The sequence below is a fragment of the Colletotrichum paranaense genome (assembly GCF_030867605.1).
Source record: "Colletotrichum paranaense strain IMI 384185 chromosome Unknown Scaffold_21.1, whole genome shotgun sequence".
NCBI lineage: Eukaryota > Fungi > Ascomycota > Sordariomycetes > Glomerellales > Glomerellaceae > Colletotrichum > Colletotrichum paranaense.
In genome coordinates this window covers 224870-250877 of record NW_026848979.1, presented here as the reverse complement: position 1 = coordinate 250877, position 26008 = coordinate 224870, and the positions used below count along the sequence as shown (strand labels likewise).

General features: G+C 54.7%; 10 protein-coding genes across 10 annotated transcripts; 2 read left to right on the top strand and 8 right to left on the bottom strand.

Annotated features, from left to right (window-relative positions):
* Positions 1 to 39: 39 nt before the first annotated feature.
* On the top strand, positions 40 to 1645 carry CPAR01_15801 (isocitrate dehydrogenase subunit 2; the record flags this gene model as incomplete). Its single annotated transcript, XM_060500049.1, has 4 exons — positions 40 to 126; positions 269 to 328; positions 589 to 798; positions 854 to 1645. 4 exons carry the CDS (start codon positions 40 to 42, stop codon positions 1643 to 1645), a joined length of 1149 nt encoding a protein of 382 aa, XP_060341238.1.
* Positions 1646 to 2720: 1075 nt separating this feature from the next.
* On the bottom strand, positions 2721 to 3896 carry CPAR01_15800 (myo-inositol 2-dehydrogenase; the record flags this gene model as incomplete). Its single annotated transcript, XM_060500048.1, has 1 exon — positions 2721 to 3896. One exon carries the CDS (start codon positions 3894 to 3896, stop codon positions 2721 to 2723), a length of 1176 nt encoding a protein of 391 aa, XP_060341237.1.
* A 1059-nt stretch (positions 3897 to 4955) lies between these two features.
* CPAR01_15799 (FAD binding domain-containing protein) lies at positions 4956 to 6701 on the bottom strand (the record flags this gene model as incomplete). Its single annotated transcript, XM_060500047.1, has 1 exon — positions 4956 to 6701. The coding sequence occupies one exon, from the start codon at positions 6699 to 6701 to the stop codon at positions 4956 to 4958; it is 1746 nt and encodes a 581-aa protein (XP_060341236.1).
* A 566-nt stretch (positions 6702 to 7267) lies between these two features.
* On the bottom strand, positions 7268 to 9063 carry CPAR01_15798 (uncharacterized protein; the record flags this gene model as incomplete). Its single annotated transcript, XM_060500046.1, has 2 exons — positions 7268 to 8688; positions 8742 to 9063. The coding sequence occupies 2 exons, from the start codon at positions 9061 to 9063 to the stop codon at positions 7268 to 7270; spliced, it is 1743 nt and encodes a 580-aa protein (XP_060341235.1).
* Positions 9064 to 10344: 1281 nt separating this feature from the next.
* CPAR01_15797 (fungal specific transcription factor) lies at positions 10345 to 12486 on the bottom strand (the record flags this gene model as incomplete). The annotated part of the gene is made up of 3 exons (XM_060500045.1): positions 10345 to 12190; positions 12248 to 12410; positions 12459 to 12486. The coding sequence occupies 3 exons, from the start codon at positions 12484 to 12486 to the stop codon at positions 10345 to 10347; spliced, it is 2037 nt and encodes a 678-aa protein (XP_060341234.1).
* Positions 12487 to 13172: 686 nt separating this feature from the next.
* CPAR01_15796 (uncharacterized protein) lies at positions 13173 to 14673 on the bottom strand (the record flags this gene model as incomplete). Its single annotated transcript, XM_060500044.1, has 3 exons — positions 13173 to 14098; positions 14150 to 14415; positions 14480 to 14673. 3 exons carry the CDS (start codon positions 14671 to 14673, stop codon positions 13173 to 13175), a joined length of 1386 nt encoding a protein of 461 aa, XP_060341233.1.
* Positions 14674 to 15836: 1163 nt separating this feature from the next.
* CPAR01_15795 (uncharacterized protein) lies at positions 15837 to 16759 on the bottom strand (the record flags this gene model as incomplete). Its single annotated transcript, XM_060500043.1, has 2 exons — positions 15837 to 16075; positions 16159 to 16759. The coding sequence occupies 2 exons, from the start codon at positions 16757 to 16759 to the stop codon at positions 15837 to 15839; spliced, it is 840 nt and encodes a 279-aa protein (XP_060341232.1).
* A 1699-nt stretch (positions 16760 to 18458) lies between these two features.
* On the top strand, positions 18459 to 19942 carry CPAR01_15794 (alcohol dehydrogenase GroES-like domain-containing protein; the record flags this gene model as incomplete). Its single annotated transcript, XM_060500042.1, has 3 exons — positions 18459 to 18615; positions 18679 to 18911; positions 18974 to 19942. The coding sequence occupies 3 exons, from the start codon at positions 18459 to 18461 to the stop codon at positions 19940 to 19942; spliced, it is 1359 nt and encodes a 452-aa protein (XP_060341231.1).
* A 735-nt stretch (positions 19943 to 20677) lies between these two features.
* Positions 20678 to 20980, bottom strand: CPAR01_15793 (uncharacterized protein; the record flags this gene model as incomplete). Its single annotated transcript, XM_060500041.1, has 1 exon — positions 20678 to 20980. One exon carries the CDS (start codon positions 20978 to 20980, stop codon positions 20678 to 20680), a length of 303 nt encoding a protein of 100 aa, XP_060341230.1.
* Positions 20981 to 22257: 1277 nt separating this feature from the next.
* On the bottom strand, positions 22258 to 24019 carry CPAR01_15792 (uncharacterized protein; the record flags this gene model as incomplete). The annotated part of the gene is made up of 4 exons (XM_060500040.1): positions 22258 to 22584; positions 22643 to 23496; positions 23547 to 23835; positions 23894 to 24019. The coding sequence occupies 4 exons, from the start codon at positions 24017 to 24019 to the stop codon at positions 22258 to 22260; spliced, it is 1596 nt and encodes a 531-aa protein (XP_060341229.1).
* Positions 24020 to 26008: the final 1989 nt, after the last annotated feature.

The window sequence follows — 26008 nt, the reverse complement described above, 5'->3', positions numbered from 1 at the left end:
CCTCCACGTATCCTTCAACACCAAAGGACTCTAGACACGATGCTGGCCGCCCGTACTTTCGCTGCGCCTCTCCGGCAGCAGGCCATGCGCGCCGCTCCCCGCGCCGCCGCCGTCTCTCAGTTCCAGGTGCGCGCAATTCCTCCATCCTGTTCCTTGCCGTCCCGCGATCCCGCCCGCCCGCCGGTGACGATTCGACGATGCAACACGGGCAGAGCCTCTACTACAGGCCAGCCATTCGAATAGAACTCAATTGCTAACAGTTATATAGAACTCCAGATTCTACTCGAGCGAGCGTGTCGCCAAGTTCCACGGTGTCAAGGACTCCAACGTATGCCATTTCCCTCCTCCGTTACTACCCGCCCCATAAAATTTTACGCGCAAAGGAAAGACCTCGGCTTTGTTGTTTGTTGGCGCACCCCGACCTCGACAATGACACTGCATTCTCTGCTCTTGAACGCACATGTCACTCGTCATGTGCAGATGGACGGGTACTCGAGCAACAACAATGCCCCGAATCGGCCCTTTGCGCAGCCCAAAATCACACATCTACATGCCTTCAAGACAAAACTAATCACCAATCTTGTATAGGGCAACTACCCCGTCTCCCTGATCGAGGGTGACGGTATCGGTCCCGAGATCTCCCAGGCCGTCAAGGACATCTTTGCCGCGGCCAAGGCCCCCGTTACCTGGGAGCCCGTCGATGTCACCCCCATCCTCAAGGACGGCAAGACCGCCATCCCCGATGCCGCCATTGAGAGCATCAAGCGCAACAAGGTCGCCCTCAAGGGACCCCTCGCCGTATGTGTTTACCGACCATGAGCCATTCTCTTCCCATTCTAACTTGAACATGCAGACCCCCATTGGCAAGGGCCACGTCTCCCTGAACCTGACTCTCCGCCGCACCTTCAACCTGTTCGCCAACCTCCGTCCCTGCCGATCCGTCGCTGGCTACAAGACCCCCTACGACAACGTCGACACCGTCCTCATCCGTGAGAACACCGAGGGTGAATACTCTGGCATTGAGCACGTCGTCGTCGATGGCGTCGTTCAGTCCATCAAGCTCATCACCCGTGAGGCTTCCGAGCGCGTCCTCCGCTTCGCCTTCCAGCAGGCCCAGGAGATTGGCCGCAAGAAGGTCCGCGTCGTCCACAAGGCCACCATCATGAAGATGTCCGACGGTCTCTTCCTCAAGACCGCCCGCGACGTCGCCAAGGACTTCCCCGAGATCGAGTTCGACGCCGAGCTCCTCGACAACACCTGCCTGAAGATGGTCACCGACCCCCTCCCCTACAACGACAAGGTCCTCGTCATGCCCAACCTGTACGGTGACATTCTCTCCGACATGTGCGCCGGTCTCATTGGTGGTCTCGGTCTCACCCCCTCCGGCAACATTGGTGACGAGTGCTCCATCTTCGAGGCCGTCCACGGCTCCGCCCCCGACATTGCCGGAAAGGGCCTGGCCAACCCCACCGCTCTGCTCCTCAGCTCCATGATGATGCTGAGACACATGAGCCTCGGCGAGTACGCCGACAGAATCGAGAAGGCCGCTTTTGATACCCTCGCGGAAGGAAAGGCCCTCACCGGCGACTTGGGCGGCAAGGCCAAGACTAACGAGTTTGCCGGCGCCATCATTTCCAAGTTGTAGATACCTACTACCCCTGTAGACTGTACGATCTTAGACAACGGATTTTACCTCCTGTTTCCTTTAACGTTAGCCATAGTCGTTCAATGAGTTCATGAGCTCCAACAAAATTTGGTGTTTTCGTTCCTGTGGTTTCGGGCTGTGAGTGACTGGCAACATATGGTGGCAACAATTGAGTTTGACTGTTCACAACGTTTGGGCACTTCCCTCTTCTCGCATGTACGAATTTGCTACCACTAAGATATCGAGCGCAATCAATACCTTACCAACAGATCACAAAGCAGACTAGGGTGACTTGACAGGTCGAACGGACATTCAGGTCCAAGAGTCGACGACAGATCTTGGCACTGACGGAACGCCATGTCCGTGAACATGCCTAGTGAGATTTGGGACGAGCAGGCGTGCTACAGCCTCGCACATAAGCCTCGTCTCATGGAAGACAATGTTGTCTTCACATCTATCCAAAGAGCCATGTTGGGGACCGTCATGCCGCTGCGTCGTTCGATGAATAGATACTTCCTACCGATTTGCACGGCAGATCCCTAAAGTGCCCACCCTTCTTTGGAGTCGACCCCAATACACAGTGCGTTTGCCAAATCCTGCACAAGCAGGTCACTATTAAATCGAGATAAAGCAGGAAGAGCATCGTTCAAGTAAACGGTATCATACTGAGCTCAAAATCATATTTGTTGAATGAGAAAAGCTCAGCTTCTTAAGCCAGTCTCAAACGACTCTCTAGCCATTCCCCATTTCTCCACTCAAGGTTCAACACAACCCAACCATCATGACGATTGTATGAACAGTCTCTACACCCACCCCATCACATGAGTACCTTGAAGCACCTCATCTAAGTACGCTGAAGCAAGTACGCATCGAAACACAGAGTTTTTCTCTGATTTAGATACGGTCACATCAAGGCAGTCATGCACCCGAGTCGGTGTAAGTGATAAGCGCAGCTGGGTTTCCCCAACAGGCGGAAGAGACAACGTCATTCACGGGTTCGGAGATGGCAAACATGCAAAATTTTGTTCAATACTGTACTGAATAGCAATACAGCGACACTTGGTGTGCGTGGCGTTCAAGGGCCGCTCGGTACGAAAGGCGTGCTATCAGACGAGTTCTTGATCTTTTTGTGCTCGGGGAACTTATCCATCATCATCTTGAACAGTATCAAATCATCTCGAGCGTCCTTGGCAGACGTCTTGACTTCTTTGCCGTGAACCACAGTCTCATACCACTCTTTCAACTCTGCAGTGTAGGCATCCTCGTACGAGGTTTGGAGAGATCTGTGGGACTTTTCCCCGTGCTCGTTCAGCTCGTCAATCTCCACCGTGATGCCGAGGCCCTTGACGAACGGCGTATCATAGCAAATCGTGACAGTCTTGTTCTCCCCGTAGACGGCGACATGAGAGTCGAATCTCGGCACCGAGTCAATGCCCATCTCGTAGACACACGTGAACCTGTCGTCGGGGGCGGTGCCGTTTCGGTACTCGAACATGGCCGTGTACCAGCGCGCGTTGTCCGTCGAAGCGAGAACCGATTCCGGGAGGCCACCTAGCACATTCCTCATGAGGCTGAGACCGTGACTCCCGAGACTGCCGAGGAGGCAGCAGTAGTCCATCTGCGCGGCTGTGAGCGATTCCGGCTCTTGTCCCCAGGCTTGGCCTAGTAAGACGGCCAGTCGCGCCTTTCTGTCCTCCGACACCTCGGTTGGTATGTCATCATGGTACTTTTGAGAGTATGCTCCTGATTGCCCGATGAAATAGGCATTGGGGCCGATGATGTCGCGAACGCGAGCGTACTTGATCTTGTCAATAGAGGCGATCTCACGTTTGAAGGCTTGGAGGCTTGGAGCGTAACGTCGCATGTAGCCCAAAAAGACGCGGGCATTGTTGGGGGCCTTGGTCTCGGCGTCGATAATCTCGTCGGCGGCTTGTAGACTGAGTGTCATGGGTTTCTCGAGCAAGACGTTTTTCCCGGCCTCCAGTGCAGCAATGGTATACGGGGCGTGGTACTCGTCAGATGTTAGGATGACGACGACATCAATGGCCGGGTCATTGAAGATGTCGTCTGGGTTTGTGGTTGCGTGGGGGATGTTGAATTTGGCACGACAATGATCGGCCGTCTTGCGTGAAATGTCGCAAATGGTGACGACCTTGAAGAGATTAGACAGAAACATAAAGGTTGGAAGGTGAACGATTTGTGCAACGTCACCACCGCCAACTACGCCAACTTGCAGGATCTTGGGAGACATGGTGAGAGAAGTTTCAGTTAATGCAGCGATAGACAGTGGTGCAGCGAGAGATTTCATGCGTGAAGCTGGAGGATACAGGCAAGGTAGTTTGAGTACAACATGACACATCAAGCCGCAAGTCGGCCTTTTCATATGGCTGTGTGTAAGCCCCGGACACGTATTCTTCGCTAACCCAAAACCGCCGAACGGGTGAGGCATGGCGTTGCCCGTGATGCACCCGAGCAACATGCATCCTCTCCGCATCCCCTCATTTAGTCTCCCCGCACCGTACTAGCTGTATTTGGTTTTCCGACCAGTTCTTGCTTTTGTCTAGGCGGACTGCTCTTTTTGGCAAAGAACCATCAGATGTTTCTGCTTATCAAGTGCATTACGGAAACTGTGATACGATACGGAGATTCTGCCCTCAAACCTCTCAGCTCTTGAGCCTCTGCTTGCTGCTTGCTGTGGTCACTCAAAGGAGCATGCTGCCATGTCTCACTCACCGAGCTCGTCTCAGACGATATTTCGAACTGCGTATTCACGGTCAGGCTCTGGCAGAAGTCAAGACTCAACGTCAACAACCATGTCTTATTACTGGTTACTTCTCATATCTCAAGTTATGGACTCCTGTGATGATTCTGATCATCTCCGGGAACAGATCTGCTCATTTACTCAGCGCGCCTTGTCTGTCTCTCGCGTATCGCGCAGTATCGATAACTGCCATCCGTCTGAAGAAGTGAAGTTGAAGGGACATGTTTCCAATGTGATGATGGGTTTGAACTTCAGGTTGGACTTCAAAGTGGTCATCATTCATCTATTCCCCCTCTACGCCGTATCAAGCTTCTTTAATAGACGTGATAGGCTGGGGGCATGCCATCATACCTATTCAGCCTCTTCAAGGCGAGGCGTCTGTACTTGTATCATTGTCACGATACTCAAGAAGTTGTAAGAATAGAGGCTAGTGCCAAATGTTCCTTCATGAGGAGTATATCAGGTTTCTTTCATACAAGAACATAGTAACAATACAACCATCAATAATTAATTCCCTTACAAAACCGCAGTCAAAGTCATCAAACTTGACTACAACGCAAAAGAAATCCGCTTGAAAGCCTCAGAAAACACCTCATCATCACCATCCTCCCTTCCGCTGACCCTCCAGGCAACAAACCCATCAGGCCTCACCAACACAGCGCCCTCCCTCCCAACCCCAAACGTTTCCTCAAAGCTCTCGCCCTCCCTCTCGTCAACCTCGACGACATCCTCTCCAACATGAACAAACTCACACCCAGCACCAACAGCAGCAGTCTTCCACTCCCCGTCCCTCGAGAGCACAATCCATCCACGCCCAAACAACTCCAAACTCGAAATCTCTTTCCCATCCCTCTTCCTAACCACCAAATGAGGCGCCCTTGTCCCGGGCTGACCCTTCCACTCATCAGGCCTCATCGCATCAGGCAAAGCCTCTTCTGTCCCCAAATCCACCCCCCTAGACCGATAAATCTGCCCCAACTCCATGGCAATATCGTCAATCACCTCGACCTTCTTCCCCTTCCCCCCATCACCCCGGATATACGCCTTGTAATCATCCCTCGCAAAGAGCTGATCATGCCTCACAAGCGCAACAGGCCTCCTTTCCTCATCATACGTCCCCAGAATCCCCTCGTCCGCCACCCCGCTCCTAACAGCAGCAATCTTCCACGCCAAGTTATGCGCGTCCGCGAACCCCGTGTTGGCGCCGTACCCGCCCCGGTTAGGCGGCAACGTATGCGCCGCGTCGCCCGCGAGAAACACCCGTCCCTCGGCAAACTTCTCCGCGATCCGCGCGCTCATCTCCCAGAACCCAATCGTCACCAGCTCAATATCCCCGTCCTGGATCTCGTCTTCGCCGAGACCGAGGGCTTTGCGGATGAGGTCCTTTTGCGCGCGGGCGTCCATCTTGTTGTTGTTGCTGACGTTGATCGTGTCCTTGGCGTCGGCATCGGCCTCCTTGTCGGGGATAGTCTCCTCGGCGGCATTCCACATCAACGCCCACCTCCCATCGTGATAACTCACCAGAAACGCCTCAAACCCGTCTTCGCGCCCCTCGATCGAGAACTGCACGAATCCGCGCTCCAGAAACTTCTCAATCGGCGCGCACCGGAACATGACGCTGCACAGACTCCGCAAGTGTCCCACGCCCGTCGTCCCGATCCTCAGGCCCTCGCGGAAGATGCTCCGCGCGCCGTCGCAGGCGACAATGTACGATCCTTCGACGGTTACTTCCTCCCCTGATTCTCTGTTGACGGCCGTGACGCGTACGCCGTCCGTTGACTGGCTCCAGGACGTCATCTTCCACCCGAGCCTGAGATCCGCGCCTAGCTCGACGGCGCGTTTGCGGAGGATGGGTTCAAGTCTGTCTTGGGCGATCGCCGTGCCCATGATGGGAGCATAGACTTTGCCTCCTTTCTGCTGTGGTGGGGGTCCACCGGAACCAGATCCAGGTTCTTTGGTCTCGCCCTTCGGGCCAGCACCGTTCTCCTTGTTGGCGTTGTTATTCCAGAGCTGCTCATCAGCCCACTCTCCCGCCAGACTCTTGACCTTCACCCGACGAGGTTTCCCGCCCGGCGGACCGGATCCGACTTTCAGCTGATCAGGGGAGATGCCGACAGTCTGCAAGAGTTCCAGCGTGCGCGAGGTGTACCCGATGGCGCGCGGGTGCGGGGAGCTTGAGGTGTGGCGCTCGAATAGGATGACCGGGACGTCGCGGGCGGAGAGGAAGAGGACGCTGGCGAGGCCTACTAGGCTGCCGCCTATGATTATCACGGGTGCTTGAGTTTGCGTCGTCATTGTGTGTTGATTTTGGTGTTGGTTGATGTGCTGACCGGTGTAAGTCAATAACAAAAAGTAAAGTCTCGAGACTCAAGGTAAGATTGGATGAAAAGCGTAGTGTGGTTCGCCCGTCCATCCAAACTTGTGTACGAGATGCATGATGAGGTCTTTATACATTTGGCATTTCAGTCCCGCGCCATTGTGACGGCGTCGACGGCGGTGGTTTGCAAGCTCCGCACTTGCCCGGCTCCGCTGGTCCTGGCGTGGCCGGAAACGCAGCCACCGCCCCACACCGGCCATCTCGGGTACGAACGCAGCGCTCGGTCCCGAGTGTCCCTCACTAGTTCTCACCGTCCACATAGATCCACTAGCAATTGTCCCGCCGGCTTACTCGACGGGTTTTCATATTCCGCGGTCACGGCATCCATCTTTGCTGTGGAAATATCACAAACACCCCTTGTTAATTGAATTCATTGAATTGTGTGCTCATTGCATGCCTTGAAGCCTACCTAATTACGCCATAGATTACGTCCTACATCCCTCCCGTGTACACCCGAACAAGCATAAAAGTCTTGTTTACAAAATCATGCCTCCAACGGACCGATAGTGGTAATGTCGAGACCCTTGGCCAGCTCCGATTTCGAAGGCATCTTTCCGAGCGACATCAACTCGGCTGACTGAACCATGGCAGGGTCCTTACCCATGGAGGCCATGGCGACAACCGTCTCGCCATTTGTGTAGTACGCAACAAACGCCGACTCTTCCACATTGCCTTGAATCACGACATCGTCCCATCCGCCGACGGTGTTACCGCAGTATCTCAGCTGTGAACCCAGTGCGGACCAAAAGACGGGGATGAAGTGCGGCGTCTTGACGGCTGAGTTGATGATGTTGTTTGCAACGGAGCGACCAGCGTTCTGGGCGACATTCCAGTGCTCAATGCGAGTGTACCGGCCGTCGCCTCCAGGACCGTGGTAGGGGTATGTTGCGATATCACCAATGGCGTACACGTCCTTGAGACCAACGATCTCAAAGTTCTCGTTGGTCTTGATCGAGCCATCGTCCTCCAATCTGATGACCTTGTTCTCCCTCAGGAATTCAGTAGCGGGGGCGACACCAACACCGAGAATGACTAGATCAGCCTCGAGTTTGGTGCCATCCTTGAGGTATACCGCGCCAACATTGGCAGCGTCCGTGGCTGATGGCTCTGCCTTGTCAACGCCAGCATTCATGTGGAACTTGACGCCATTCTTTTCCAGGCTCTTCTGGATGCCAGCGCCAATCTTCTCGCCAAGAACCCTCTCCAGAGGAACCTTTTCCATACCGATGACGGTGACTGTGTTCTCCTTGGCTGTGGCGTTGGCAACCTCCATACCGATGAAGGAGGATCCGACAATGACAATTTTCTTGCCCTTGTCGCCAATGGCCTTGACAATCTTTTGCGTGTCGTGGGCAGTTCTGAGGGTGAAGATGTTGCCCAGCACCTTGAACCCTTGGAGGGGCAGGTTTCTGGGCGTACCGCCGGTGGCCAAGATGAGCTTGGTATAGGGGACGCTGTCGCCCTTCTTGGTGGTGACCTTGCGGTCAGAGAAGTCAACATCGGTTACCTCGTCGGCGACCCAGTCGACAGAGCCACTCTTATACCAGGCCTCGTCGCGCCATTGCAGGGCGTTGACGTCGGTCAGGAGAGCCTTGGACAGCTTTGTGCGATCAATGGGGAAGTAGCCTTCAGAGGAGATGATGGTCAAGGGACCGTCGTAGCCACCGTTGCGCAGACCCTCAACAGCTCCGAGAGCACCAGAACCTCCACCAACAATGACCACCTTTTCTTGGTCGGCACCACCAGCGGCATTGCACTTGAAGTTGGGCTTGCGGCGACCGCCCTTGATAGCGGCCTCTTCGCCAGAAATGTAGACTGCGCCGTCGCGCTCGGTGACCTTGAAGACGGGAAGGGCGTCGAGAGCAGGGGCATCCTCAACGTCGCCAGTTTTGGCATTGAAGCAAGCTGCATGCGTGTCAGTGAAGTGCAATGGAGCCAACGTGAGAGAGGATAGATACCTCCGTGCCAGGGACATGTCAAGCGACCAGAGGTGGTCAAGACTCCCTTTACGAGTGGTGCGCCAAAGTGGGTGCATTTGGGGCCAACAGCCTGTATACTGCCGCCGGCGTTGAGGAGGAGAACCTTTGCGCCCTCGATTCCCTCGACTTCAACCTCCTGCTTGTCTCCCGGCTTGAGTGACAGCGAGGAGACGGACTTGAGCTTGTAGTCGGCCATGGCTCGTGCGCTATACGAAAATGGGTTCTTTTGTGTCGTTTGTCGGAGTAGAGAAGAGACTCTTACGTGTTGGCGGAGAGGGAGGAGGAATCTGTTGGTTTGCATGAAGGATGGAGGGGGAGGGGGCCAAGGAGTAGATGGGTAGGCGAAAGAGAGGGGAAGATGGTACGGTCACCGTCGAGGGGTACTCCGACTCGGACTGACAGCTGCTGATGTAAAGCACCGGGGCGGAGGGAGGGGGTCAGATAACAAAGCACACGGGGCCAAGACTGCTTGGGTATTCCCAGATGTAGTGTGGGAGCTAAGTATCCTAATAGTGAAATGCTAGGCAGATGGTGACTGGAAGGTAAAAGCTTCCGGGGGTGACAAGTAGACAGAGATGTTGCGGTAAGTATGCTGTAACTGGGGTAAGGTGGGATGAGGCAAGACGTGATGGTAGGCGGTCTGCTGAGAGATGGGGAAAGTCGAGGGATTCGCGTCTTCAGATTGGTGACAATACTCCGTCAGGTCAAGGTTGACTCGTCTTTGACCGGGGTTGTGTTTATGGAGGGGTTCAAGAAGGCGGGCAGTGTTTTTGTGTTTGTAACGTCGGGCGATGGAGAGTGGTGAGAATTCAGAGCATCATGATTCATGCGCTGTGCTTTGAGGGAAGCTCTCAATGGCTGCAGATAAACACGGGATGGCCAGAAAGACGCGAGAATGTGAGGTACCTTACGCTGTAGGTAGACGTGCAAGTACGAGGCAGAGATGGACGCAACTTCCTCCCCAAGATTGGACGATTCAATGATGACGCCATGACAGTGAGCTCGTTCCTCCACAGGGAAGGATCTCCCGGGATTAGCGGCGGCAACCACCTTCCCCAAGACGATGCTGTTGCTTGTGCCATTCCTTCCCTCTACGCAGTATGCTTCCTTCCAGTGCAATTCATCTGCTGTGGCAGGTGCTTGAGCTCACTCCTGGTCGTCATTGTCCACTGCGGCCCCACCTCATCCCGTCATCCCTGCCAGCTTGCAAATTCCTCCCATCTCACTGGACAAAATGCCAGAGCTTGGATCACACCTGTCTTGATCGGGGTTAGCATCAAACCTAACACACGGGTCCCATAATTATCCCACCAAAACACCCCACCACTCGGTCCACCGTCCGAAGACATCGATTGCCCAAGCTCTTGTCCTCCCTCAATGGAGCTCAACACCAACGATTCCAACCGGGTTGATCATCACCAAGTCAAGAAAGCAGATCATCGTGAACATGATATCTCAGTGTCTCTACTGATATTCAAGTTCCCTTCATCCGGTAGTCATAAGACAGCTACAACAAAGTCAACCCACTAGATATAGTCTAGATATGGTAGACTCCCAAACGCCAATATAGTATCATCACAGCTTAGTAATGACTATGCCCAACCGTCGCGGCAGCACGACCCAAGTCTCCTTGGAAACCCCCGGCCTCTAACGTGTCTCCTGCCTCAGAATCCGCAGTCACCGGTGACTCCTCCATGATACCCCCAGCAAAAGCCCCTGTAAAGTCCATCATGCCTGCGCCCTCAAAGAAACTCACATCCTCCTCAAATTGCATCCCAAACGGCAGCGTATTGTCCATTGCCTCCACCGCCGCAGCCGCAGCCGCAGCCGCTTGCTCTTCTCTCTTCCGTGAAACCTTATCCACCGTTGCCATCGCCCGCCGGTGCAGCTCCTTGACTACCTCGTACAGCCTGCGAAAGTCTTCGTTTGCAGAGAGACGCAGCATCATATCAAAAAGCTGCATCGCGTGTTGCGCGAGCTCCTTGTCCGCCGATATGTTTGGGTTTTCTGGGAAAACAAACATGTTGGATAGGATAATGATGAGCCCCGAAAAGTGCGCGCACGCATTGGACCAGATGCTGCAGTCCGTCTTTGGCGATTCCACAAACAGATTCATGCAGTCCCGGCTGAGCTCCACGCACTTTGCCCACCCCGTCGGCAACGGCGAGTTCTGCCTGCTGTTTCCTTGTCCTGTACCATCCAGGTCTTGTATCGTCGCACGACCGTACGAGCTGATTCTCTGCACCCAATCCGCGTCGTGCGAGTAGATACCGTGGACCATGACGGTGATGACAAAATAGTTGTGGTAGAGAAGCGAAAGGTGCACCGTGGGAAGCGGCTCGGCGTACTCCAGCAGCGACGTGAGCTGGAACTCGGCCGGCACGTTGCGGCGCCACGTCTCGAGCATCTCCTCCAGACGCGTCACCCGCAGCTGCGCTTCCGACTTTGCCACCTTGCGCGACCTCGTGCTGTAGAGCAGATCGTATACCTTCCCCGCGATGTGGCTGAGCTCGACCCTCGCCCGGAAGAAGTTGAACTTGCTGCCGTTAGACGCAGCCATGACGCCCGCCCCGTCGTCCGGGTCCAGCTCCGGCAGGGGCAGGTCGATATCCGCGTCCAGCTGGAACGAAGGCGTCTTTGACCGCAGGCTGATGTCCTTGTCCATGCAGTAGGCGAGCCAAAAGACCCGCGACCTCTGCCGGGCGACCGCGGGCGAAAAGTACTGGAGGGACTCCTTGTCGTGGAGGTGCAGCCGGTGCGCCAGCCGGATAGCCGTGCCGATGAGGACCGAGGCCGGCTTGGGATCTTTCGTACCCTGGAAGAGAACGACCATGCCCACGAGGACTTGGATCCCTAGCAGGTCCTCTTCTCGCGTCACCAAGTCGGACACGACAGACTGTACGTTGCGCATGTGGTGCAGCACCTTCTGATCGTCCACCAGGGCATCCAGGTTGCCCGACTCCTTCAACGTGCACCGATACCCCAACGCCAGGGCGATGTTGATGGCTGCCCAGGCGGCGGAGGAGTGATTCGAGGACGGCGAATACCAGTCAGAGAGCATGCGCATAAAGGTCGGCTGGTCAAAGAGCGGCATGATGGAGTTGTAGCGGTTGAAGAACTCGTCGATAACGGGCGTGACTTCCTCCAGCGGCGGCAACTTTGGCTTCTCCGGCTCCACCACCCACTCGCTCGGACTTTCGCTGCATGAAAAGGCATTGATGAACTCGGTGCTGTCGGTTGAGTCGCGGGCACTGTCCAGGGGCAACTCGATGGTGTCTGTAAGCGGTGCGGACTGGACTGGTGCGGGTGCTGGTGCTGATGCTGAGGACGGGACTTGGCTGGAAAGGCGAATATTCGCATCCAGTGCGCGCTGCAGCTGTTCTTCTATCTTTGCCAACCGGCTCTCCAACTCTACCACTCTTTTTGGGCTGTGAAGAGGATCGTCAGTTAAAGTCCTGTGATTTGATCATTACGAACCAACGTACTCTCCCGCGGTGGTTTCTTTTGGCCGTTGCTGGCGCTCTTTCGTCGGTACTACTCTCCGGCGGACTGTGGTGGTGCGGCACTCAGACTTATACAGCAGACAGTTTGAGCAGGCCGGCTTGAGCATGTCGCACTTGATCTTTTTGAGGAAGCACAAGTCGCAGGCTGTAAGCGTGTTAGTCATGGTTTATTGGGAATGGTGGTAATCGTTACCCTTGCGGCGTTGTGATGAAGTCTCCATAGTGAAGTCGTCTGTGAGTGTACCGTGTTACCGTCTTGGGTCAACCAAGTGGGAATTCCAGACAATTCGAGGTGGATGAGTTGGATATTTCAACCATTCGAGACTCTGAGTCGTAGTCCAAAGTCCCAATTAAGAGAGCGAGGCAGGGGTCTGCGTCTGTTTTGGTGGTGCGCAGCAGTAGCGCGAGGATTAAGTCGCTGGGCCAAGATTACAAATCCAGAGCTGACGGATGCGCCTAGTGGTCCCGTCAAGCCACAATCAGCTCGCATTCTCTTGGTCGTTTCATTGGGTGCTCGAATCCTTCTCGGACTTGAAGTCAGTGTCGATCAGTTTTGGATTTTTGGTTCTTGTTGTCTCTTACCGCAAACGTGCTCTCTCAGCGTTTGATTACTGCGGTGGGATCGTCAAAGTTGAGCTCACCGTCTCTCAGTACGTACCGAAGGTGCTCACCGAGTCTCACCGAGGTGACCGCACTAGATCACTTACACGACACTTGGTGAACAAGGAGATCAGATTACAAGTTTCAACCAAGATCATTTCGTGTTTAACTCTAGCATTCTAACAGCTAAAACAAACATTACAAACGAAAATAAAACTATTATCTCCAATCTAAAAGCAAGTCTAAATCTAGCAACACCACGGCAATGCACGACCACTGTCTTCAGTCAAGCAACCAGCAACCAAAACTACGCCTTGGAGGTCTCCCTATAAGGCAAAGTCTCGCCAGAATACTTGACAGCGCCATAATGCTCCAGTTTATCCCCATCAGCAATCAAATCCCCATACCAAGCCTGCATATCCTGCGCAAACCTCCCCACCGCGCCCTCATCGCTCGCGTCGAACGGCTCCTCGCCTCGCCCAACCTGATGAATCTGCGCCGCCGCCATCGTCAATCCCATCCCGAAATCCTTCTCAACCATCTCAACAGGCTGCACGGCGCCCTGCACCCTGCCCGAGATCAACTCCGACCCGAACCTAAACTCCTGCGCGCCGGGACGTCCCAACCCAACCCCGTCCACAACCTCGAGCGCCTTCACCATCGCGCCTACGGTCCTCATCCCGCCGACAATGTACGCCTTGGTCTTGCGCGCCGCAGAATCCTCGCCGAGTCCCTTGACAACCGTATCCGCAAACTCTAAGAAGAAGCCCTCCCGCTTGCGCGTACTCTCCTTCTCCCAGCTCATCCCCATAGCCTCGTACGTGCCCCCGGAAATCTCCAAAAAGTCGAACCCGAGCCCGGAGAGCAGGGCACTCATTTCCCTCGCCTCGTCAGTCGTTACCCCGCCCTCCTGGAACTCGACGCTGTTGATCTTGGCAGCCAAGATGAACCCCGGCGACGTCCGCTGTCTCACAGCCTTACCAATCTCGGCAATCAACCGGGTGCGGCTCTCGAGCGTCTGCGGGCCGTACTCGTCGGTGCGGCGGTTCGTCGTGCGCGAGAGGAACTGCGCGAGGAGGTACCCGTGCGCGGCGTGTAGCTGGATACCGTCGAAGCCTGCTTTCTCGAGGTAGGCTGCCGCGTGGGCGAAGCCTTCGATGAAGCGGGCAATGTCTTGTTTGGTGGCTTCGCGGGGCGTTGCGAATTCCATGCCCATCTTCGGTCCTGTTCTTGCTGTAAGTTCCAAGAGTGAATGATTGAATGAAGGGGGGAGAGACCACTTACCCAAGTGGACTGCGGACGCGGAGACGGGGTTCGGTTGAATCTTCTTCTGCACCTGACGCCCGGGGTGGTTGACCTGTCCGACCATGAGGCTGCCATCGGCCTTGCCTGCGGCGGCGATGGCCTTGAAGCCCTCGAAGCGGGCGTCACCTTCTTCGGGGGCGCATTCGGGGGTGATGATCATGTCGCCCAGGGTGCTCACGTCCTCGAACTCGATTGTGATGTTGCCTGTGGAGATGATGCCAAAGTTGTCTGGTCCTTGGCCCCATCTGGGAGTGTTGGGTTAGCATAAAGGTGTTTCAGCTGTGAAGGCAAGAAGAGGAGAGGACATACCGGCGGTAGACTTCGACGAGCTCGGGCGTGGGGATACCTCTCTTCAAAGGCTCTGTGGCGCTCCAGGTCGCGAGGGACTCGGCCATGGCGCTCTTGAGGAGGCGGTTCTTGGCCGTCTTGCCGGAGAAGGGAAAGGTCAGGGGCCGGGCCAGGGGTTCCGGGCTGGCGGGGGAGCTTTCGTAGCGGGCGGGCATGTTTGTGGTGATGGTAGACCTGACTGGAGGTTGATAAATGCTTGGTTGATAGTAGGAAAAAACAGTAGAAATGCTATGATGATCGAGGAGATGATGCTGATGCTGATACTGTTTGAAAATCGAAGGCGTCTGGGGAGCTCACTTATAAAGACATCTTGAGTTTCCACGGGATCGAGCCCGGACCGCGCTATGGTCCCGAAATGATGCCCGCGGAGTCGAGTGCAGAGTCGATGGCGCAATGTGGTAGTATCACGGCTGCAGCCGTGGTGGTGGTTTACCCGGAAAGTTAGCGTACGGGGCCCTCCACGGAGGAGACGTCCGTGGGGCACCGGGTTCCCCGGCATATCTTGTAGTAGACGCCGGGAGACTTCAACCACGTGGATTGATATGCAACCTCACTTCCAGTTGTTTTCTACAAGTTTGAATGGATTGACTCTTTGTATTCTTCATTTTCGTTACTATAAAAATGAGTCTCTTGTCTCCTCCGGAATTCAATAATATCGCTCTATACAAACGTTCTGGATTCACACTTACGCTTCTACCTCCAAGTGCTCACGTTCATGGCTAACTCGACTCTGCATAGCAATCAATAAATCGGAACTTGAAAATGCTCTAATTTCAGAACTCAGCTGGGTACAGCATTACTCATTGCCGCGCGGTTGCATCGCGAGACCGAGATGATACCACAGTCAGGCGTGTAAGTGGTCCAACTGTCGGTGAGCATCGGTCAGTATCGGTGTGAGATCCGTGGAACTCCGTGGAGCTCTCCAGCCACCGTGGCGGCCACGGCGCTCCGTGGAGTTCCACGGAGAAAACGCCAAGGATCTGGATTAATAATGCCCTCCCGTCCCCATCTCAGCGCAGATCGCTGACGGAGACCGTCGCACACGGTCCAGCTTCGCCAGGATTGTGGAGCTTGTCAGCTCTAAGGATCAAGCTGAACGTAAAGTCGTGAGTCTCTTGTTGTTGATTGACAATCACAACACACTAGGCAATGCATAGCCGCTAGGACATGTCTTTACGAACAATGGCAGTCTCGAAATCAGCACTCGATCAAACGCAAAAGCAAGACGTGATCAGGAAATACCAGTCAATGAAACACTAGGGTAAGAATCTACTCATACATGCATTCTTAGCTTCGCTTGCGCCCCAGAACATCCTTCTTACAACTCATCCTTGGCCGCATCAGACGACTTCGTCTTCTCGTCAGACACCTTGGACTCCTCAGCATCAGCCTCGGCCTCTGACGCAACCTCTTTCACCTTGAGAACCTGAGCCTTGACGGTGAACTCAATGTCCCTCTTGCCATTGGCGGTGTCGGGACGGGTATGGCTGACGGGCCACGCCACGACGGCGGCATCCTTGGGCACGGCCTGGTAACTACTCAAGTCGGCGAGCGTCGCTGCGATGATATTAGCCCGTTGCTCTTACAAATGCATTCGAGGAATTGGAAAGGGAAGGAAAACGAATGGATGTCAAACTCACCTTCACAGTCACTGCCGTCGGCAACAAACAGAGGAAGAACAGGATACAACGCCCCCGGCGCAAAAATAGCAACCCTCCCCTTATCAAGCCCACGATCAACCTTCTCAGCCTCGCCAGGAACAGCTACCCGCTCCGTAATCTTATCCTCTTCCCCAGCAGGCTTCTCAAACACAGCAAACAAACCCTTGCCGGCGCCGTCAGCCCGCTCCTCCTCCTCAATCCACTCGCGCACGCGCAACGGAACATCGGCGTACTCCATCATGAGCACGTTGCGGTCGTACATGTGGCGGTCGAGGCCGGCCCAGCCGCCGGGGTACTCGCGGCCCGAAAAGAAAGTCTTGAGACCGTCGCCCCAGGGGAAGAGGCCCGTCGGCGGCTTGTCAAAGAGGTCGTGGAGGGTGTACTGTGTGGCGGCAAAGGTCTTTGACGAGGAGCAGGTTGGGGTGTAGACGTCTGTTGTTGCCGAGGTGAAGGGGTCGCGCCAGGGGAAGTTGTCTGCCATTGTGGTTTTTGCTTGGGGCATGGGCGGTTTGCCGATTTGGAAGGCCGAGGCGGCCGTCGCGAGGAGGGTGGTTGCGAGAGGGAGGGATGTGGACTTCATTGTGGTGGTTGTGTTACTAACTTTTGCGAAGACTTCCTCGGTGAGGATGGTGCTTTGAAGAGTGACCCAGGATGCGATGAGAGACTAACACAGGAACATGAACGAAACATAGAATGGCTTTTCTTCACTCATCTCCCAATTGACTTTGCCCGGCCCTCCTCATATAAACAGATTGCTTGTGGCCAGATTGGCAACTCCCAACGACATTGTTGTCCTTTGCGGACGCAGCATGCTCCGGATTGCCATATTGAGTCGCGGGTTCCTGATGCCAATGTGGGATTTAATGCGGCCGAGCGACGAGTTCCTCCGTCTACTTCTCCATCCGCACCTTTACCCCAAGTTACGTGAGTTCAAGGTCCCAATTCGACTCCACTTTCCCCTCATTCCCGGCTCGACGGGAGCGGGTTGCGGACCTCGATCCTTGTGCCGCCGTTGCGTCTTTATTTCTGCTGGTCGACTCACGTGTCAACTCATCTTACCTAAGGGAATAATGACCCTTGCCTAATGATCTTTTTGCAATCTTTATTCCAGCTGGCGCCAACTGGGCGGTCTTGTCACATCACGATGAGATGAGCTACCCGATCTCCGAGTGGTGACGTCTGTCTTAGTTCAACGCTCACCCCACCTCAGTTCCATAGATCCTCTCATACGCGCTACGTTAGGCTCAAGGGCCAAGACTGGTATATCCTCTCATTCTTGAGTTACTACAAGAGAGAACCTTGATGACCTTGAGTTCGAGATAAAGACACTCTTATTCCCATTCTCTTCATCCTATGCAAAGTGAAGTTCATCTCATCCGATCTCCAACCTTTCAGCGTCCTCCCACATGCGATGAACACACGAAAGGCTCTTCAAACGAGATGAGCTTGGCACTGACTTGAAAGACTATCACGACGCCAAAACTCGACCCCGCCTATATCCACCCAAATAGGAACCCAGACCTTCTTTCGACTCACTGCCGAGCTTACTCAAGCCTGACAAGCACTCTCACAATCTCACCTGACGTCGTCCATTCTCCTAACCGACCTCCCGTACCAAACTTCCCACTCTCATTCTTCATAAGTCCGGACGCGAAGCTGGCGAACCATGGAACACGGCGAGTCTCCATTCGCGAGCAGGGGTGCAACGAGGGGGGGCAACATCGAATTTTCCCCGAGCAATCGCAAATCTTGCAAATGCCGTCCCGTTTCCAACCCTCCACGGCCATCTTCTTTCGGATAAGCATGTCTTTTTTCAGCCTCGTGTCACCCTTGCCTGCTTCTTATTTCATCTTCATATGAACCCACTCCAACGGTCCAGAAAGGCGCACCATGTGTGCATGCACATCCGCTCCGAGCCGAAACGCCTCTCTCATTGGCTCTAGGAAGCAAAGCTCCGCTGCTCCATGCCGTGTCTCTCTGGAGGCGCTGGGATCCATGACGTCGCGTCTCCGTCGAAAATGACGCCGCGCGCCGTCATGAGCTTCAGTCTTTTGCCCGCCCAGTGTCGCATCGCGCTCATTCGGCTGGTTCGTTTGAGGCGTCTGGGCCCGGATGAGCTATTGGCTGCTTAGTGATGTGATAGTTGTCTTGTCCTTCGTGATTTCCTATAAGGATCAATGATTCCAATGACTTGACAAGTGACTGTCAACAAATCTCGTAGACTCTTTCTTGGCCTTCTTTCCAAACACAAGAATTCATATCAGTAATCACGCACAAAAATGGCTTCACAAGCAGCATACGCAGCCGAAAAGGCCATTGGCCACCAAGACGACGCCATCACCGCCCAAGATGTAACCGAATACAGCGGAAACAAAGGTGACGACGGCGAGCTCATGAAGGCACTCGTATGGCAAGGCAAGAACAAGGTCGAAGTTGGTGAGTGATGAACAGCCAGTGTTTGCCCCCCTTGCAATTGTACATCCTAACCTCGCCGCCCAGTCACCGTTCCAAAGCCAAAGATTCTCGAGGCCACCGATGTCATCCTCAAGGTCACCGGCAGCACGCTCTGCGGCAGCGACCTCCATCTCCTCCACGGCTCCGTCGTCCAGATGAACAAGGGCGACATCCTCGGCCATGAGTTCTGCGGTGTCGTCGACCAAGTCGGATCCGCCGTCACCAAAGCACAGGTCGGCAAGCGCTACGTCGCCTCATTCCAAATCGCGTGCGGAAGTGTAAGTTTCTTGTCTTCTTCGTAGACACAAATGAGTGTAGCAAGAAGCTGACAAAAGTCCAGTGCTTCTATTGCAAGCAAAAACTCTCCTCCCAGTGCGAGCGGACAAACTCCAACACCATGGAGAAGTCCATGTACGGCTCCCAAACGGCCGGCATGTTCGGCTACTCCCACTTCACGGGTGGTTTCGCCGGCGGCCAGGCAGAGTACGTCCGCGTGCCCCTCGGCGACGTCAACCTCCTCGCCATCCCAGACAACGTCCCCGACGAAAAGGCCCTCTACCTCTCCGACGTCCTCGCCACGTCCTACAACTGCGTCAAAGACACAGCCGTCTACCCCAACGACCAAGTCGCCATCTGGGGCGCGGGCCCCATCGGCCAAATGGCAGGCGCCTTCGCCCTCGACGAGGGCGCCTCCAAGGTCATCTTCGTCGACACTGAGCCGCGGCTCTCCTACATCAAGTCCAAGTGGCCCGCCGCGCACGCGGACAAGCTCGCGCTCGTCGACTACAAGACGCTCTCGCACGGCGTCACGAATAAGGAGACGGTCGTCTCGCGGCTGAAGGAACTCTGCGGTGGTCGCGGGCCGGACGCCGCGCTCGAGTGCGCGGCGGGAGAGTACCCCAAGGGCTGGCTGCACACGGTGGAGATCGCGCTGGGCGCGGAGACGGACACGAGCGAGATTGTTAACGAGATGATTGAGGGCGTGCGCAACTTTGGCAGGGCGGGCATCACGGGCGTGTATGTCGGGTACACGAACCACTTCAACATCGGGTCGTTGATGGAGCGCGGAGTGCGGCTCATCGGTAATGGGCAGGCGCCTGTTCATTTGTACTGGGAGGATCTGTTGAAGAAGATCCAGGAGGGCAAGATTGATGTGTACCAGATGCTCTCGCACCGCATCCGTCTTGATGACTTGGACAAGGTGTACTACAAGTTTGACAAGCATGAGGATGGGATCCAGAAGATTTTTGTCGAGACAAAGTTCTCGTTCCCTAGGGCGGAGGGATCTCCCGAGTTGACGACGTATTAGGCTAGAGGGTTGGCTAGAAGTATGAGTAACGTGGCTGTAATGAGATATGATGAACATTGCATTCGCGATTAGACTGTTCAAGCGTATTATGCTGTGTATGATCTAATCAACTTTCCCTATTTCAACGTACTCGACCTCGATGGCCTGTATATGATTTAGAATTAAGATGAGATACGACTTGAGCATAAGCATCGAACAATAAATTCCGGCGCCACCAAGAACCACTGTCCGTGCCAACGTTAAATAAAGATTTCTTGATTATAGTGTCACTCACTGACTTCGTTATGGACGGATTGCAGACTGGAGAAGGATGGTAGACAGTCTCTGGGCCTGGATTAAATGTGCCAACCACATCTCGAAGCGAATACATGCATGTCTCACCTTTCAGCAGTTGTTGATGGCTATACTTTCATCAACCAGCTTGATGTCCAGGATCGTTCAAGCCCGGAAGCGACATCACCTTGCAAGGAGGGTAGCTCGTCGTGCTGCAGCGCTTTCTAGTTGATATCACACCACACGACGTGACACATTCTATAAGTATGTCCAGACTTGATGTAAGTAATCGTCGGATCCATTTCGGCCTAATCATCAATGTCCTCATCAACATATTGAATAACCATACAATAAACGGACCCTCTTACCCCTTCAACAGCCCGCCGTAAACTATCCTCTCATCACCACAAAGATGATTCCACTAAATCAACAAACCCCCTCGCCGCCAACTACCTCTTTTCTCTACCGCCCCAGTCCACGCAGTTGTTCCTTCTTAATGTCATCAATAGTATTCCTCGACTCGACAGACACCCTAGAAGTTATACCCATCTGCTGGTCCCCAACAGATCTCTTGTTGTTCGTCCCATCTCTCGGCGTATACGCTGTCGGGAGAGGATACTTTGACGTTGAGTACGGGGTGGAGGGGTACGACGCTGGAGCCGAGAAGATGGACTTGACGGCGGTGGACAGTGAAGAAGACGAGGAGTCAGTCTTTTGTTTGGTGGGTTTGGTGTAGATGTTGGGCATTGGGTATCGTGAAGCCATTGTGCTGGTATAGTAAAGTTGAGCTGGCGGTGATGAGGTTTGGCTTTGTAGACGTTGATTCTTGAGTGATGAGAATGAGGATACAAGTCTGGGAAGACATCAAGCATAAGTTTGGCGACAATGCCTCCCTTTTATACTTTTCACCGCCGACACCTCTTCACCGACGCCCTTGACTGTTCACTTGACTCGGTGTTAAACAACGCAGATAGATCGCCGCCTTCCAGGCCGCCAATCATGCAACCGTCTGACATCCATCGCGACACCAACGGAAGCCTTGCCCGACGCCATCGCCCATGCAGCTGCCTGGGCTTACGATACCGGCATACCGGGAATATGAATTCCTTCTCGTCCCTTTCATCAAGATGGCGTCCGTGACGCATCACGCACGACACCAAAATCCAACCAAAGGGCGCAAAAGATTTCCCTCATGATGGCAGGGCTACACTCCCCGCCAATCGTATCGAACCCAACGCCCGGCGATAAGCCGACGTTCAGCCTGTCCAACTGAGAAAGATGCACCCGACGTCACCAAAGAAAACTCACGACATGGGTACAAACTAAAGATAAGGTAAGTCCGTCAGGTGGGAAACAGCACGGGGGGCTGCCAGTACTTCCACATTGAGGTGTAAATGCCACACCCGGCGAGCTGGAGCCGGCAAGTCGGGAGGCAAAGTTTACGGGGGAAGCGGGAGATGGGGCCGGGGCTGTGTGGGTGAACTTCGCGTGATTGTCGGGCATTGGGGGAGCGAGGAACCCAAGTGCCGGGCCGGAGGACCAGTCGGGAGAGAGGGGTCGTGGGGCCGCGTGGTGCCGGGCTTGTGCCGTGCAGGGGGGTGAGGAACGCAGTCGTGCCGCGATCCGTCAGTGCCTACTTGCGAAGATCACAAGACAAAAGTTTGTTTATATGCGACCTATCGGCGGTTGCTGGCAATGTGATCTGCTTACATCGCCGACGTGCCCGCTTCGTGACACATTCGCCAAGCGGTTGGATGCTCATGATTGTCGTCTCTAAGCTGTATGTCGCGGAGGTTGGATAGCCCGTCTGACATTCGCAAAACAGCACTTTCCGACTTGTAGCATTGGACATCACATCACCTGGCAAATTACAGCAGAGCGGATTGAATTTGAACTTTTTGGTGGTATCTTGAAGTAAATAGAAACTTAGGCATCTTTCATCGCCCACCCTTCATGACAGACATTAAACTCTCGGTGGGGTTCATCTTATCAACCCCGCCTCGGCATCGCTATGCAGTAGAACCCCCACATCATCCCCCTCTTTAAACACCAACAGTCTTCTCGTGGTGCGTAATGTCACCATCGCTGTTGGGCACCGCCTTGTCGCCCTCGGCGGCCTGGCGCTCGCGGAAGTTGGTGGCGGGTCTCCAGCCGACCGACTTGCTGGCGACGCTGACCTCGGCGTAGAGCTCCTCGACCTCCTCGAGGGTAAGACCCTTGGTCTCGTAGATGAAGAAGTAGACGAAGGCGATGCAGACGAAGCAGCACGCGAACCAGACGAAGAAGATCTTGGACTGCAGGTTGGCGTAGCCGTCGCCGTAGTTGACGAGGTAGGGGGTGCTGTAGGCGATGGCCCAGTTGAGAAGCCACTGTTCACATGTTAGCGTTTTAAGCTCGAATCTAGGAGAATTTTGTCGAGTAACTTACGTTGGTGGCAGTCGACAGAGACAGAGACTTGGCACGGGTCTTGAGGCCGAAGATCTCACCGTTGACAACCCACGCGAGCGGACCCCAGGTGGAGGCGAAGAAGAAGATGTAGACGCAGACAAAGGCGATGGCGGCCTTTTGCGCGGGCAGGTTGTACACGATAATCTTGCCGGCGTCGTCCTGGCCCGTGGTCAAGGTTCCCAGCATGGCGACGAGGAATTGCGAGACGCACATGCCGACGGCACCCCAGAGAAGCAAGGGGCGACGTCCCCAGCGGTCGACGGCCCACATACCGGGAAGAGTCGAAGCGACGTTAATGGACGAGGTGATCATACCGATCACAAAACCGTTGGAGAAGCCAGAGTTTTGGAAGTACTGCGTTCCGTAGTAGAAGATGAAGTTGATGCCGGTCAGCTGCTGGAGTGCCTGGAGAGCGCAGCCGGTGAACTGGCGCTTGAGGACGGGGGGCTTGAAGCAGTCGAGGTAGCTACCGGTGCCGATGGTGGCCTCGTAGTCGTTGTTGGCCTTGATCTCGGCAATCTCCTCGGCGACGTAGGGATCGTTCTCGGGAAGGCGGCGGATCTTGGCCAAGGCCTTGGTGGCGCGGTCAATGTGGCCCTGCTTGATGAGGAAGCGAGGCGTCTCGGGCAAGAGAAGCATGCCGAAGAAGAGGATGAGAGACCAGGCGAATTGGACGGCGATGGGGATGCGGTAGGATCCAGTGTCCTGGCGGGCGTGCGTTGCGTTGTTAATGATGGCAGCCAGGAGCAGACCGATGGTGATGGCCCATTGGTAGGCGCCGACAATGGCACCACGAATCCACTTGGGGGCGGTCTCAGATTGGTAGAGGGGGACTATTCACGGTTAGCATAGGTTCTTCATGACGGAGAAGAATAATACTGACCCAGGGCGGAAATCAGACCGACTCCGAAACCGGCGAAGAAACGACCGGCCAGGAAAAGGGGAATGGCAGTAGCAACGGTCTGGAGAACAACACCAAGGTTGAAAACCCAGCACGAGGCGACGAGGGCCATGCGACGTCCGATGGTATCAGCGAGGAAGGGGGAGGCCAGGGCACCGAAGAAAGTGCCGGCAGAGAGGATGGAGACGATGGCGGATTCTTGGTCGGGCGAGACGTCCTTGTTACCGGCGGTGTTCACGTAGCCGGTGCTGAAGAGGCGTTGCCAGTAGGACTGTCGAAAGGTGGTTAGTTTGTACGTCTTTTAGAAGGTGTTGGGAATCAAGACATACCATCTCGAGGATGCCGTTAATGGTACCGGTGTCATATCCGAAGAGGAGACCGCCAAAGGCGACAAAGAAGCCAATGGCAATGGCCGGCCAGGCCTTGCCTGGGACACCCTCAGGCTTGATACCCATGATGACGGCGGGCTACGGTATCTGGTTTGAGTGTGATGTTGGCAATGTGAGAAGAAGAGGTCAAGCCGTGTTCAGCAGAGGGCATGCAGTTGCTCGGACTCTGCGTCTGAGAGGAAGAGTGTTGGGCAGTGAAAGGCTTGAGCGCGACGACGGAGAAGAAAGGAAGACATCTGGGGAAGAGATGGGAGGAAACGACGAGCATATAAACTCGTCCCCAGAATGCGGTACGACGCGGAGCTCCCACACAACAGGAAACCTTCCCCAAGGTGGGGGAAAGTGGAAGAGGTGCCACGGTGCTACCGCATGTTACCTGAGTTACCTAGTAGGACTTTTCGTGGTATCCGTATTCCGTAGGCGGGCCATGACAAGGCAACAAGGTTTCCTTTCTGCAAAGGGGGGGTGTAATTGACCTCAAGTTCAGACAAACCATGTGGAGAGACGTCCAACAGGTCAGGATAGGGCCGATGGACGATCACGAGGTGATGTTGGGATGTGGAGGGAGGAAGAAGGAGAGTGTGGGTTGATCGTGAGCTCGCGGAACCTAGTACCAACACATCAAGGCATCTGAGCTGCAAGAAACCAAGTATTGGGTACTTTGTACAATTGTGACGATCTCACGAGCGAGGTGGCAGGGGGAGGTAGACCATAAAAAAACCAGAAACAATAAAACAGACTACATTGGTGTATCCGCAGCCGTAAAGTCGCCAGTTTAGCCCGCCAGGTTTTCCCATGGGTCCCCCTCATCCCCCAGCAAATATGAATGAGCCCCAGCAGGGGAATGGCCGGCGCTAGTCAGGTAAGAGGGTGTGAAGGAGAAGGGAGAGGGAGTGTGAGGGGGGAGACTCTACAGACTCTGGGGTAGCTCCGGTCGGTAGCAAGTGTTTCACAGCAATTGGACTCTTTCTCAGCGGCGTGATACGTAGGCACGCAGGCACATAGGTTGGTTCATACATAGGTAAGAGACGCGGGCTGGCGGCAGATGTCTGCTCTACGCGCCTAGTCTACGGCTTGGCCCAGTCAGGCAAGGTAAAGATATCCGAGGCTGGATTTAAAGCAACGGGAAGGGCACATGAGCAACGCCCCCAACGGTTCATCGGACAAGCACTACAAGCCTACAAGGTAGGGCCAAGTCGACGTTGAACGGCGCGACCGACGTTGAAAAGGTACAATGTGATTGTTTCCGCCCGATGGTACGGATACGGAGTGCGTGATCTTGGTAAGGTTGGGTGTGGTGGAAAAGTTTTTCTGGGTCGCATCGAGTGGCATCAAGTCGAATCTCGTGCATCCCCGCGAGTCGTTCGCCCAAGACTTTGGCAAAGGTTTTCTGGAGAACTGGAGGACATGGAGAAGATGGAGAAAGGGCGGGGAGTTTGGAGATTGCCAGGGCGTTTGGGGCCTTTGGGCAGGGCGTGGGCCGTGGGGCAGCTTTTTCTGGTGAGATAAAACACGCCCCTCCCTCCCTTCTGATGATTGTGTTCTATAGACTATCCGCAATGGTCCGATTCATTGTTGGTTTGCGTCTGTTTTGGGGGGTTCAACGTGGGCCTGGCATCGTGTAAGGTACCTAGACATCCATTTAGCTGGTGCTAAACAGAGTGGATGAAGTGTTGTGTTTACAGAGTAGTGGCATTGTATCGCAACTATTGCCCTTGATGCTGATAGTACCGTATCCGTACGAAGTAGAGACTTGCAGACTCGGGGATTTGTGATCGGTCAAGGTACACTGCTCGAGGTACTCCGCGGTCCATACATTGACGGATCACTAGGTAATCAGGTACCTGGAGGCTTCAGCCATCAAGCATCGAGGTGGAGTTTGAACGTGCGAAATGTGGGCGAGAAGAAGACGATGGGAGCGAGAGAATGTGCGGTTTGCGGCTCGCCAGCCAGTGACGGCGTAGCTTGCAGGTACGTACTGCGTAGTGGAAGCGGGCTGGGGAAACTTGAAAGTTGTGTGGAGACCCCACAACGGTCACGCCGCGTCGCCGCCCG